The sequence below is a fragment of the Bos javanicus genome, chromosome 13, assembly GCF_032452875.1.
Source record: "Bos javanicus breed banteng chromosome 13, ARS-OSU_banteng_1.0, whole genome shotgun sequence".
NCBI lineage: Eukaryota > Metazoa > Chordata > Mammalia > Artiodactyla > Bovidae > Bos > Bos javanicus.
Genome location: NC_083880.1, coordinates 80,997,574 through 81,011,762, shown reverse-complemented (window position 1 = coordinate 81,011,762; position 14,189 = coordinate 80,997,574). Strand labels below are relative to the sequence as shown.

General features: G+C 42.0%; 1 protein-coding gene across 2 annotated transcripts in view; it reads right to left on the bottom strand.

The window, feature by feature from the left end:
- Positions 1–1,655: 1,655 nt before the first annotated feature.
- TSHZ2 (teashirt zinc finger homeobox 2) overlaps positions 1,656–14,189 on the bottom strand; it is a 496,422-nt gene continuing 483,888 nt past the window's right edge. For both annotated transcript variants that reach the window (XM_061437988.1, XM_061437989.1), the window contains exon 3: positions 1,656–9,500. Coding sequence is in view for 1 of the 2 variants with exons in the window: in XM_061437989.1 (XP_061293973.1) it covers positions 9,499–9,500 (2 nt within the window). In the remaining variant the exon portion in view is untranslated. The remainder of the gene's footprint in view (positions 9,501–14,189) is intronic.

The following is a 14,189-nucleotide window of genomic DNA, read 5'->3' as shown; positions in this document are numbered from 1 at the left end:
TGTAGGGTTGGAAAGAGTTGGACATTGAAGTGATTTAGCAAGCATGGGTATTCAGGAGAGGCAGAGAGTGAACAGGTAGGAGCTGTATCTTAAACCTAGAAAAAGGGAGCAGTTAAGGGATATGTTCTTGTGTATATTTGGTTCTTCTAATCCTCTACCTCGGAGAAGTAAACTTTGTCTTTTTTTTGACCTTGCCACGAGGCTTGTGGGATCTTAGTTCTCCAAGCAGGGACTGAACCTGGGCCCCAGCAGTGAAAGTGTAGAGTACCAACTGACAGCCAGGCAAGTCCCAGAGATTATCTTGACCATCGCTTCCTTCAGGACTCCTTCCGTGGCTTCTCAGGGTGGCCGGGGGCCCTGTGTGTTCCCACACTCCCTTTCCTCTTCCTCCTATAATGTTCTGTGCTTCCTTTAACCTCACCTTAGGTCACAGAGATAACGCAGGACAGAGCCCATATCTTCAACAGAATTTGAGTGCAGGCTCCGTTCTCGTCACCATCACTGCACTGACCCATCGATGGAATCCTCAGACCTCACCTAGAGTGGGTCCTCACCTCGAAGTCACCGAGAGAATGAAGACCAAGAACGTTATGGTTCAGTCCAGATAGCTTATCCCAGCCGTCTCCAACCTTTTTTTGCACTAGGGATTAGTTTTGTGAAAGACAATTTTTCCATGGACTGGGAGAGGGTGAATGGTTTCGGGATGATTCCAGCACATCACACTTACCATGCATGTGTCTATTATTATTAGATCAGCTCCAGCTCAGCTCATGAGGCATTCGACCCTGGAGGTTAGGGGCTTCTTGAGCGCAGCCCTGTGCCTTCACTGCCTCTCCTTTCTGCAGCCTTGCTTTCTCCAGCCTGGCCTCTCATTTCTTGGCTCAGACACGGGCCCACGACGACGAGGTGGACGTCATCACTGGACGGGCACGGGCCTCCTGCAGCCCCGCCACAGGGCAGACGAGAGCGGCTGCGCAGCAATCGTTGTTGCTGGGGCATCGGCCTCTGCCTGGGCAGCTTGGGTGTAAACCACGGTCTCTCTCCCCTGGGGCATTAAAGGAGAAGGAGGGGAGCAGACAGGGAAACTGCACAGCAGGGCCATGGCCCAAGGGGGAGGAGCCTGGGTCTCTCCATCGTGTCTGTCTGCTCTGTTGCGTCCTTGAATTTGAGAGACAGCTGCCCACTGCCTCTGCTGAGATTCCACCGTAAATTACTCAGGCACAAGCTGACTGGATCTGAGAGTCTGCAAAGGCAGCCTAGGAACTAAGCAAGATGGCTGGCATTCGTTTACAAAAAAAAAAAAAAGATGAAAAAAGAATCTGCTGGAGACAAGGGGAGATGCTAGAAGTGGGTCAGTGGGTCTGAGCAACAGAGAAGCCCACCAATAATCTCCTGGCGTGGCCTCCCGAGGCTCAGCGCAGCTCCCCACGCCCTCCTTCCCCTCTCCTCTCTTGCCATCTTAAAAAAACACACATAGGCAGAAATCAATCCATCAAATGTCATTACAGATTTATTAAGCCTGATGTAGAAAGACATTTAACAGTAACATCTTCAGAAAGCATAAAAACAGCACTTCTATTCAGTCTTGTGCTTTGAAAATCTAAATATATTTTTATCATATAAATAATTCTTTTCATGTTTTAAGTGCATCTGTGTTTTTTTTTTTTCTTCTTCTCTCCTTTAATTTTCATTTTTCAATTAGCCAAAGCGGAAGTCGTGGTTGACGGAAATGAAGCCATTTGCAAAGCTAATGGTGTCGGGAGGCCCGTCTGAGTTATACTGTATCAGCCCGATTTCCAAAAGGTGGTTCAATGTCTGCAGCATTCAAATGAGGGACAGCCTCCAGCAAAATCATAATTGAACACACCCAGGTCCTTAATGTCGGCAGTTGAACTTCCTGATGCAAATTATGATAAGGTTTCAGATGGGGACAGTCTATTTCCAATAACTCCTGAGTGGGTGAGACAGAGATTTTTTTTTTGACACAAAGGAAAGAGTTACCATGCTTAAGGATGTAAATAGCACACGGATAGAAGCCTTTTTGATGGAATGAGGGGCTCGCATAAACCTTGCTGAGGGTGGTGTTATTTTTTCACAACAGCTAAAAGAAGTAGTGTCTATTATATAGGGCTTTAATTACAGTTCTCAAAGTGGAATGATTTTTCCTTAAAAAAAATCTTTAGAGGTAAAAAACAATGGCTTCTTTGATGTAATTTTCACCTCCACCATCAGAAGATATTTCTAGTGGTAAAATTGTACTTTTTAAAAAACCCCTCTCCTTTTAGAGATTATTTCATTGCTAGAGCATCACACATGCATCTCGAGTGTGCCCAGACCAAGTCATTTTCATTCAGCCGGCGGCTGCTCCAGGTGTTTCTTTTGGCTGATCTGAGTTCTATGGGGTATCGAGATCAAATTGTTTAGAATTAGGAGGAAGGACAGGAGGCTGGCGCCCGGGGACAAAAGGAGGAGCACCTTTCCTGAAAATCCCTGTGGGTTTTTTTTTCCAAGCTGCAAAGCCATTGTTTCCGGGGGGCATGGTGTGTCTTTAGGCAGTGACAGTGCAGCTGGGCCTTTGGAAAACTGCAAATAGTGACGGCATCGAGCACTAGTATTTGGGATGATCAGGCGCAAAGGAAAGCGTGGTCAGTCAGGAAAAGAACTTTCCAGATCCCAGAGATGAAGGCTTGGATGCCTCTCTGTGATGAATCTGTTTGGCCACAGGGTGGTATAATTTTCCTAGCAGAAAAAATCTTTTTTTTCATTGCAAGGACAATTTATAATCATCAAAAACAAGTGAAACATGGTTTTGATTAAAACAGCCTGTTGGCTCAATAATTTCTGTAATTTTAAAAACATCCTTAATGCAGAAGAAGAACACGCCGATGTCAGGAATGGCCTGGGGCCCCATTACGACAGCAACCGAATAAATAAGGAAAAGAATTGCGAGGTCATAAAAACAAAATTAAGCTAATGTTTCAAATTTTGACAATTATGAATTCTTCCTCTAAGAAGACATTAAAAAAATGTTCAGGCACTATTAGATAAAATACAAAGAGGATAATTCTTACATGGATGAGTTTGCAGTTTTCCCAAGGGGTAAAGCATGCCTTTAAAGGAAAACCCTGAATTAGGACGTTGATTCCTCCTTAAATCCAGCAACTGGATGGACTCATGCAGACAGACAAACTTGGTTCTTAATTGTTTCTTTGTAAACTCAGATCTAATTCTTTCGTAAGCTATTGAAAGAGAATGATCAGGAAAAAAAATTACAAGCATAATTTTTTTTTTTTCTATACAAAAGAATCCCCATTGTGGGCCAGTTTGGTAGGAAACAGAAACAAGCAAATATAACAAAATCTGTGTTCATACATGGCGATATAGTTAGTATATACAAATATGTACAGTATAAAAACGTACGGAAGGCTGCTGTTCTCAGCCATCCGAGCTGCATTTTACACAAGGAAAACAGCCTGGATTTTCCTCCTAGTATACAGGCAAATGCAGTATATACAGCATGCAGGTTATAGAAAATTAGTGCGCTCGCACGGAACATTCTACAGGTATGCTTGCCGTCATTTTTCTTTGAAAATGACTAGTCTGCTTTCCTAATACAAAAACGTGTTTGCCTTTCTTTGCTGGCAGACACTTTCCTTCAGAGCAAGGTTGAATTCTCCCAACTCACTATGCCCTACCTCCCCTACTGCCAATTCCAAAAGAAAAAAAAAATGTCTAGAAGTAACAGGGGATAAATATATAACACAAACATGGTTGATGCCAAATTTCTTAAAAACCCACGCGCGCTCTGCAGAGTAAGAACTGGTTGACCAGCGTGAAGGTTGTGTATGATCAACTACCCTCTTGATTTTTAAGGCGTTTGGAAGTTTCTGATTTACGCCGATGGTGCCTGGCTGTTAGGAGTCAAAGTCAGAAGGGATTAGAAAGATACCAGCATATCAGAGACCAAAAAGTCGATTGTATCCCCAGATATTATGACATTTAAGAACCCTGAGCCAAACAAGAATGGTTGTGTATGTCAGCTTTTTCTGACGTGCATGCACATTCTAGCATCTGATGTATTATAAGCCAAAACATTATACTGCAAAACTGGAATGTTTCTGTTGCGTTGATCTCCATGCAGAATGAAAATAGTTTTTACATCTTCTCCGCAGATTGGTTGAGCTTAGTGTATTTAAAACAAAACATACATACACATTTATAATTCCTGAATGTTATCTGGGTCATTTAGAAAGTGAATACATCGCTGTACCAAGTCTTCATATTTGAGATAGAATCGTATGATTGCTCAAGTTCTGTAAATATAAGCCTTTGCCTGGGGGCTGAGATACAAATGTAGGTTTCAAGTCCAAGATTTAGTAAATGCATTGAAATTCATTTTCCGGAGGGGTTGAAGGGAGTGGGAGGGTTTTCTATTTAAAAAAAAAATTTTTTTAAGTAATCCATTTGTTAGAATTTTTCAACTTCTCCTGGGGTTCTCACAGAAGAGTTATTATTTGTACTTCCAAAAGCAGTCTTAAGCAAATAAACATTGTAGAAGGGCTGTGAGTATTTAATCTTTTTTTTTTTTTCAATCAGGTTGCTTTTTTTAAAAGGCCTTAATGATCATCATATGGCTATTGGTAAAATCATTTGTATGCTGAGAGGTGTCAGATCAGGGTGCCTTTACTTGCAGGAGCCATTTTACTTGGAATATATTTTTCCAATGGAAATGGACAAAGTTCTGTTGCAGAAATAACGTTCCACCTGGTACTAGCATTTTAAAACAGTCCTCCTCTAATCCATAAAACATTTCTAGTTTTCCCTGAAGCTTTGGGCTGCCTTCCGCATGAATAATTTTGAAGAAACACCCACGCCTGTTAGCCCATTGTTCGTGAAGTATTGGAAGAAGATTAACCAGAGCCTGGAAATTGTGTATCTGCGTCTGCTTCTGAATCTGTCACAGGAAACCAAAGGAGATAAGTGGCTTTTACTTTGGATGAAGAGGTAAAATTCCCCCATAGAAATTCTAAAGATAATTCACAAGTTTCAAAATGTTTAATGGTTCCCTACAATGGAAACATGTCTCTGTCTGTGGGGATGGAGATCTGGGTCTCTTTCTCCTGCTCAATCTTTGTCTAAAAGTGTTTTGTGGATATTTTGAGAAAGTGCCACATATAGGAAGGGAGAAAATGAAATTAGCATTTTAACATCTCACGGGGAAAAAATAAATGCAAAGTTCACTTGTGATTTTTTTTTTTTGCCAAATGCATGTTCAAAATAGATACCACTTTTTTGTTCTTTAGAAGTACATGTGTATATTCGTGTGTTTGAAACCTTCAATATATTTCCTTATTGTTGTTATTTCAGCATTCATCAGCACTCTTCGATTCTTATTGCAGAGAATAGAAGATAATGTGAAAGTGACATTTTTTTATGTTTTTTTAAAACAAAAAATATTTAACAAACTTGAAAAATGAAACCCAGTGAAAAATATTTGAAAGCAGTCACATAACCTAGCGAATGACAGATGGGAAGGACGCGGGCTGTAAGCACCTTTGAAGGCCGTGTAATCTTTGGATTTACTGTGGGAAGTTTCAGAAAATTGTCGAGTCTTACTGTGGCCCTGTCCAGAGGCCCTGGAAAATTACGGTGAAAGTAAAATATACTCATGGACACACACGCGGGCACGCACACTCACACACACCTCCTCACTGTTCAGTCGGAGTTACCTAAATGCCTCCCCAAGATGTCATTTCATTTGTTTGTTTTCAGCATTTCCACTCAATTCAGCGGCTCGTGTCTGTGACATTAATTATGAAAGACTCCAGCAACCGAGCAGGCGCATTCTGGGGGTGAGGTTTAAGAAATCTAGTTCTGACCTTAAATTCTGTGGGGACTGTCTGGACTATTCAATTTATTCTATGATTATAGTCTGCTTTTAGGCCATGACCTATTTTTAAACTATTTCCTCTCTGTATACTTCTCAGAAGGCGAATTTCCTATTCGGAAAGATTATTATTTTTGAAAAACAGGTATAAAATGCAAATAGCATGAGGGGAGTTGGACCCTAATTTAGCCCCTCACCAGGTATCTGGTATCAACACCTTTAGGCGCTGCTGTAAACACCCGAGGACCAGAATGTTGTGTGAATTGTTCACCTTGTATCCCGTAGCACCTAGGAGAGTGTTGTGCATACAATAAATGCCTGATAATATCATTAAAAATTTTTTTTGGCTGTACCATGCAGCATACAAGTTCTTAATTCCCTGACTAGGGATCAAACCCGCATTGGAAGCACAGAGTCTTAACAACTAGGCTGTCAGGGAAGTCCCAGCAGACGCCTGCTAACATTTGTTAGTCAATTTGCTGAATAAATTGCGTTTCCTCTTCTGTCTTCTGCTCCCGGTGTCTTGTCACATGCTGTACATTTGGTGAATTTGTTGAACTACAAAATGGGGCCAAATGCCTAAAACTGAAGTAGCCACATATACGATTTTTTCAGTAGACATTTCAGTTTGCAGCCTGTGGGAGGTCTTAGCTAGAAGGAGGGAAGGGAAGGAAAAGCGGTCCTGCCCTCACTGATACCAAGGGTTGGGGACAGAATGGAGATCTTTAGGTATAGTTTGCATGATATTTGCCCATCATTTTTCTGTCCATCGAATGTTCCAATTTATCAGCACTTTATTTATTTACAGAGAGAGGAAGAGAATGGTACGAAAGCAGATAAAAACATTCTCCTGAGTTCTTTTTTTTTCCCCTCCAGAAGGAAGTTTCTAGAAGCTTTCCAGAGCTTGCCAAATGAAGACAGGTCTGGTCTCTAGGAATATACTGAGCTCTGTGTGCATCTCACAAAAAGAGCCCAGATCTTGTTTCCTAAGGAGAGCATTGGCAGCTGTCCCTCAGCAGTGACATTTATGGTTACCAAGCAACGACTCATGAGTCTTACCAAATTTATAAATATTTTTGTCTCTTGCCTCCCACCCACCCCTCCACAGAAATTGCGCTAACAAAACTGTATAGATGATGTGTTGAAGCAGATGATTTATTTCTTTCTTAGAAGGGAAACAATTTCCATGGAGTTGAGAATCGCATTGTTTTCCCCAAGTTGGAGAAAGAGCTCAAGAATCTGCTTTGGGACGGTTTAGACAGAATCTGAATTATATCCATTTATCTAATAACCCTGGGTTGGAGCAGGCAATTTTTAACAGCTTCAAGAACCCCAGTGCTAATGCATTGATTTCCCTTTAATAGAATTTTGTTGTCGAAGGACAGTGCTCAGTAGAGTCCACCCTTCAATCTTAACCCATCTGAAGACTGTTCCTTTCCAGTTGAGCGCCATTCATTTCTGGTTGAATAGGTTAAGCAAAGACAGACCTCGCTGTTCTCAATTCACTTTATGATCCTCCCATCATAAAAAATAATATCAGCACCTTGCTTTTCATGTCAGAGCTGCATTTGAGCCGCTGTTCCCTATGCCCATGAGTAAATCCCATAAAAGCCGCCCGTTGTACTGTTGCTCTTTTTCCTTGTGGGTGATTGATTGATGGATGAGCACTGACACCTCAATGAAGCTATTTCGACTGCCATCTCAATCCGATGATGTGAGGGGTATATTTTCTGTCCATGCCTCATTACTTCAGAATGACATTCCTGGAACTTCATTTACTTTTTCCCTCCTTCCCCGAAGCGCCATATTTTTTCCCATCTAGGTTATGCATGCCATAAAAAAAGCAATTTGCTATTATATGTGGCATAAGGGCAACACTTTCTCTAGGAGGTAAATAAGAAGTTTTTTTTTTTTAAATTCCAATGTTGAATTTAGGGATCATGTCAAAATTCCCAAAACAATTCCAACAGGCAGGTGCCATGAGAAATGGCGCAGAGGATATATCTGGAGATATTTGGCTTCATTTTGTTGGTGTTAAAAGATTTGACAGAGATTTCCTTGGTAATTAAAGCAACAACAAAAGAGACTCGTGTGTTTCAGAATCATCTAGTTCCTGTGCTGTGCCTAGAATAGTTTAAATATTTCACCTGTAGCTGAGCAGCAGTTTACAACACAAGCTAGACTTATTGTCCTTTGAGAATGAGGAAGTTCATTGTTTATATGCAATAACAGATTTATCTATTACAGGTTGCTTTCAGTCGTATAGAAAATGCACAGCTAAACAGATCTATCTCTGCATTTCCAAACAATGCACTAGATATACAAAGGTTGTAATAGTAAAGCATGCTCTTAGCTTTTCCAAGTTGACTTAGGACCTGATTTTAATCTGTGTAATACAGTATTCCCATTAATAATAACGTATAATTAAGACATCCGTTAAAAATCCATAACGTTAATTTAATGGAGAAAATCTAATACAGTTCTATTGGAATTTTTACGTTAAATTAACTTTAACGGGCTTTTAATGGATGTCTTAATTAGATCTCATTATTAACGGGAATATTCCACAAATTAAAATTGGGCCCTCAAAGTTTTAATGAAAAAAGTTGCAGGAACACTTAAGATGGACACCCTATTTCATGCTTTCTGTTGCTTCTAACACAGCTAAGCTGTGTTTCCAAGCCCATTAACAACCGATCCTGGAGAAAGAAATTACCACAAAAGGCTGCTGCTGAACTTTCTACCCTGCAGTGATCTCATCTTATTTTTTTCTGATTCTACATCTCCCCAATTCCCCCAATTGTCCTGATCTGCAGATCTCATATAAAGTGGTGCATGCTCAAAACTGTATGTTTTTTAACCAATAAAGATAATGCTAATACAGATGCCCACTACGGCATGGGAAAAAGTCACTGGCAGCAACACGGTTAAGCCTGACTATGTGAACAACTTTCCCAGAAGATGAACATTGTTCAGAGGTTTTCTTGGCTCAAACTCTGGTTTAACTTAATAATTCTTCCACTTTGTGGTGATTAATGGCTCCCAAGTGCAAGGGCAGGACTGGGCAATCCAGGTGCAACTGTAATTGTTGCACTGAACAGAAACATTTCCTTTAGACAAACGTTCCCAGAGGGGTTATAAATAGGAAATGGACATTACCATGGAAAATAGGCTTCCAAGCGTCTACGTTAAGGGCAGCCCACTTGGACATTAAACTCTGAAGACTCGTCCTCCCCCGCCCTTTCCTGTCAAGTGGTACAAACTGACAAAATAAGTACATCAGTGTTCGCAGTCCTTCTTCTTCTTCAGCGGCTCTTTGTTTTCTTGTGACAGCGGAAAGGCGACCGTGGAGAAGAGGCAGCCCCGTTGCAGTTTATCAATGAAAATCTAATATTGTCCATAAGCAGAGAAGTGGAAATCAATACTTCATTACCAAATTGTTAGTGCGGATGAAGAGAAATGGCCGGGGTGATTTTTTTTTTTTTTTTTTTTTGTGGCAGTCTTCTTAGAGCAGGGTGTCGAGAGGAATCACTGTCAGGAGAGCGGGGTGGTGCAGGGCAAGGCCTGGTGTGAAGGGAATCCAGGCTGGAGAGTTGCAACTAAGGCATTTGTCCTGTAATGGGAACCAGAACAACAGAAAAGATACATTATTTTCTGAGGAGCAGCCTGGATAGTCAAATCGCTCACCTCTTTCTTTGATATTAATGTTCTGCATAGGGTCTCAGTTAAGTCTAGTATGATATGATCAGTGAATGAGACATAGAAAGCAAGAGCTAACTTAGGGAAAAATTTCTTTAAAATATAATGTATGGAAGACATATTTGAACACCTCTGTTGCAGCAGCATTATTTGTCATAGCCAAAAGGTGGAAGCAGCCCAAATGTCCATCATAGGATGAATGGATAAGCAAAATGGTACAGCCACACAATGGAATATTATTTAGCCTTCAAAAGGAAGGAAATTCTGGCACATTCTCCAATATGGATGAATCTTGAAGACATTATGCCAAGTGAAAATAAATCAGTCATAAAATGTTAAAATACTTCATTTGTATAAGGTACCTAGAGAAGTCAAACTCAGAGAAACATAAAGCAGAATCGTTGTCAGGGGCAACCTTTGCAAGAGGGGCAAGTCCTGGAGATGGACGACGGTGATGGCCGCATAACAACGTGAGTGGAATGTACTCCAAGCCACTAAACTCACACTCAACAGTTGTTAAGATGGTAAATGTTATGTGGTTTTTTTTTTAACCACAATTAAAAGTAAAAAAAAAAAAAAAAAAGTATGGTTTTTCTATTGTGAAGCATTTAAAAACATTAAAAAGTTAACCTGTGGCCTCACATCAGGATAGAGCTCCCGTTTACTTCCTGCAGTACTCCCTTGGTATCTGGTTTTCCCACATTTTCGTCCGGTTTACACAGTTGTCAGGGCCTACTGTGTAGGTTTCCCTCTCTGTCCTTTCACTAGGAAGCACCATTGTGAACAGTGGGATGAATTCTGTCACCTTTACCATCAAACTTTACTAAACCATTCTTGCGATGCTGTACATTTAATTCACTTCCAGTTTTATTCAATAATATTAACTGTGATGAACATCTTTGTGTTTAAAACCATTCAATATGTTCAGATACCTTAGTAGACTTAAGTTTCCGAGTCAAAAGATAGCAACATTTTTTTTGTGTGTGTGTGGTGGGAAAGTGCTTTAAAGTATTTAATGGGCTGAATTTTTTTTCCAGATATGTGCTATTTGGATGGCTGTACGAATGCATATAATCTCCATCAGTCCAATCTGGGTGGCGTTCCTTGCTTACACATTATTTAGTGGTTGTGCTCATTTTAATGAGGAAAAAACACCGAGGACCTATATTTGTCTTTTGGCAAGGGAAAATATCCAAGTTTCTAGTAGAACGACAAAGATAAGTTGAAAACTGAATGGCATTTGATGTGTGCAGAGAAATTGAGTGCAAAATAATCATAATAGACTTTATAAAAGATTCCTCGGTAAGAAAGCATAGGACTGCAATACTAGCGACCAGTGTCATATGCCTACCAGATCCCAGGTGCTTTGCATCCACTATCACGAAGCCTTCAAACAACTTTGTTTTAAAAAAGAGAGAGGAAAAGTCTCAAAGAGGTTAGTGACTTGTCTGAAGTCCCACGACTAACGAAAAGCAGTGGGTGGCTTTAAATCGAGGCAGTCCCACTCAGAAGCTTCCATGCGCACTCAGGCACCACTGTCAGGGGAAGGAATCACGTCCCTCTGTCACCGTTTGTATTGCAGATATGAAGGGTCCCAGCAGTCTTTGATCTGGAACTCACCTGCTCCCGGCAGGTCTGGAAACGTGAAGGAGGATGGTCGCATGGTTGGAGGAAGAGAGATGAGTCAAAGAGAAAGAAAGTGGAGGCTAGAAGCTGCAACGGCATGGGGCTTCCCAGGCGGTGCTAGTGGTGAAGAATCCGCCTGCCAATGCAGGAGACACAAGAGACGCAGCTTCGATCCCTGGGTCAGGAAGATCCCTTGGAGTAGGAAGTGGCAGCCCCCCCAGTAGTCTTGCCTGGAAAATTCCACGGACAGAGGAGCCTGGCGGGCTACAGTCCGTCGGGCCTCAAAGAGTCGGACACGACTGAGCTACTGGGAACACCACGTGCTTTACAGCAGATACAGTAAGCAGAAGGCAGGGGAGAAAGTGGCAAAGACAGGAAGGAGAGAGGAGGGCCAAACCTGCCTTTCCTAAAGAGTGAACGCCTTACATCGTGAGACAGGACGTCTGCGGCGAGGGGGCGGCTTCATACACAGTCTGTCTGTGGTCCTTGGTTTCTCCTCCCTGACCTCGATGCTAATGTGATAGCAGTTTTAGAGAACCTTATTCCGTCTATCACTTCCTTGGACCGGCTCCAGATCTGATCAACCCCCAAACTTCTCTGGCTAGATTTCTCTTAGGTCAAAATTTGTTCTGGGAAGGGGAACAGGTAGAAAGGAAAAAAAAAATTTTTTTACTACAGTCACCTTTTTGGGAATTCACAGTACACATTAACGTATTCCTGCAGTTAAAGCCCAACCCAATCCAACATAATATACCTTTCTTTAACCTAGGCCTTCCCACATGCGTCTGATAACCCTTCTCTTCCCTGTAAAACACTCACAAGTGTACGTGAGTATCATTTTCTGGAAAAATACTTTCATGATAGACTCTTGTGTGGAAACAAATGAAGTTGTTTAGTTCCTAAGATCTCAGTTCCGACCTCATTATTGACTTTCTGTAACTCTTTGCTCAGGTTTCTTGACTTTGGGGGCCTCGGCATGAAAGGATCCAGCCGTCCTGATAACTTGACATTTTCTGCACGTCTAGTCTATGCTACCCCTCCGAGATCCATGCCTTACCTCGTGTCAACTTCATGATGCTGCAGTGCGGGAGATACTAATGTCTATACTTTCCAGCCTAGGAAACGGGGATTTAGAGAGGTGACACCACTGACCTGCAGACACCTGGTTGGTAGCAGGAGAAAGGGCATCCAGATTCAGATTTCTCTGGTCTCTTAAACCCTGCCTCTTATCTTGCCTGTGATCGGTTGGTAATGTCTTAAAATGTGAAACACTAGCATTATTAATAATTTACAGGCATTTCCCCAAGAGTGTCTGTACAGTTATTCAGTTAAATTCCAGATATGAATGTCTTCTATTAAAACCTGACTATGATGCTATTTCTTTCTGAGAGATCACATATCCCACCACAATTGATGGAACAGAATTCTTTCAGAAGGTTGGTTTTCTATACTATAAGAGAATGATAAAAAGGAGACCTGAATCGTGGGCCAGTTTGGGACAAGATACTCTTTTTTTTTTTTTAAAGAATTTCCTATCTTAAAAGAAGAGAAACCTCTTTTTCCCTCTAGGTCTAAAGATGAGACCTGGCAGAAAATTAAAACTAGAAAACGAAGAGAAAGGGGATGAGAATGTGTGCTGTTACCTTTTTCGCTGTTCAGAAAAAATTGTGTAGAATGAGTGAAGAACAAAGAAGCAAATAGTCTTGGTTGCCTTTCAAATGATGCCTGCATGCTAAGTCGCTTCAGTTGCATCTGGCTCTTTGCGACCCCATGGACTGTAGCCCACCAGGCTCCTCTGCCCATGGAATTCTCCGGGCAAGAACACTGGAGTGGGCTGCCATTTCCTCCTCCGTTTCAAATGGTAGTTGAGGCCAAGTTTTGCTGCTGCATGAGTTTTTTGCCTTAATATGTTCAACTAATACTATAAAAATAAACCATAAATAAATAAAAATTGTAATTACATATCGAAAAAGTCACTGGCAGTGTTCATTAAGCAGAGGTTGTGAGAGAGAGCCAGGCAAAAAGATGCAGTTATTTTTGTATTAGTACAGAGCCATCAGCAGATTGTAGAATTACATACGCTGTACTTTGGCCACGCAGGAATCCGGCATCCCCGGCAAGTCACTCTGGCTGGCTCTGCCTTTTCTCTGTGCCCTTGCTGGGGGCCTCCTGCCTTCTTTTTTCTCTACTCTGTACTGTTCTTCTCTGTGCTGTGCTTAGTCGATCATTCATGTCCAACTCTTTGCGACCCCATGAACTGCAGCCCACCAGGCTCCTCTGTCCATGGGGATTCTCCAGACAAGAACGCTGGAGTGGGTTGCCATGCCCTCCTCCAGGGGATCTTCCCAACCCAGGGACTTAACCCAGGTCTCCCGCCTTGCAGGTGGATTCTTTGCCATCAGAACCACCAGGGAAGCCCTCTGTTCTTCTCAGAGCTGCATTATTGTCCGAAAAGGGTATTTTGGGATTGCTACCCTGAGCGCTTCATGGTTAGGGACCAAGAACGCCAGACATCTCACAGATTCTCCCAAGAGAGTCATGACCTTCATCATGCACCATTTTTGAAGACTCTGGAGGTTGGGATCGCTCCTCTCTGGCACTGTTTACGTTTGGGGCCAGATAGTTCCTTGTTGTGGGGGACTGTCCTGGACATTGTAGGGCTGTTAGCAGCATCCCTGGGTCTTACCCACCAGGTTTCGGTCGCATTCCCACTCACCCTCGAGCTGTGACAACCCCAAATATCTCTAGGCTTTGCCAAATGTCCCTTTGGAGGGAGGCAACATTATCACTGATTCAGAACCTCTGACCTAGTGGAAAACAATTCTATCATCTGAGCTTAGAACCTCAACCCATTGTACGACTGGCGTCTGGACATCTCTGCATGAGTAACTCACAGGTGCCTGAAAGGTCACTTATCCCCACCCCGATCCTGTTTCCTCTCCAACTTCTCTCTTCATGGGAAATGGAACCGCACACT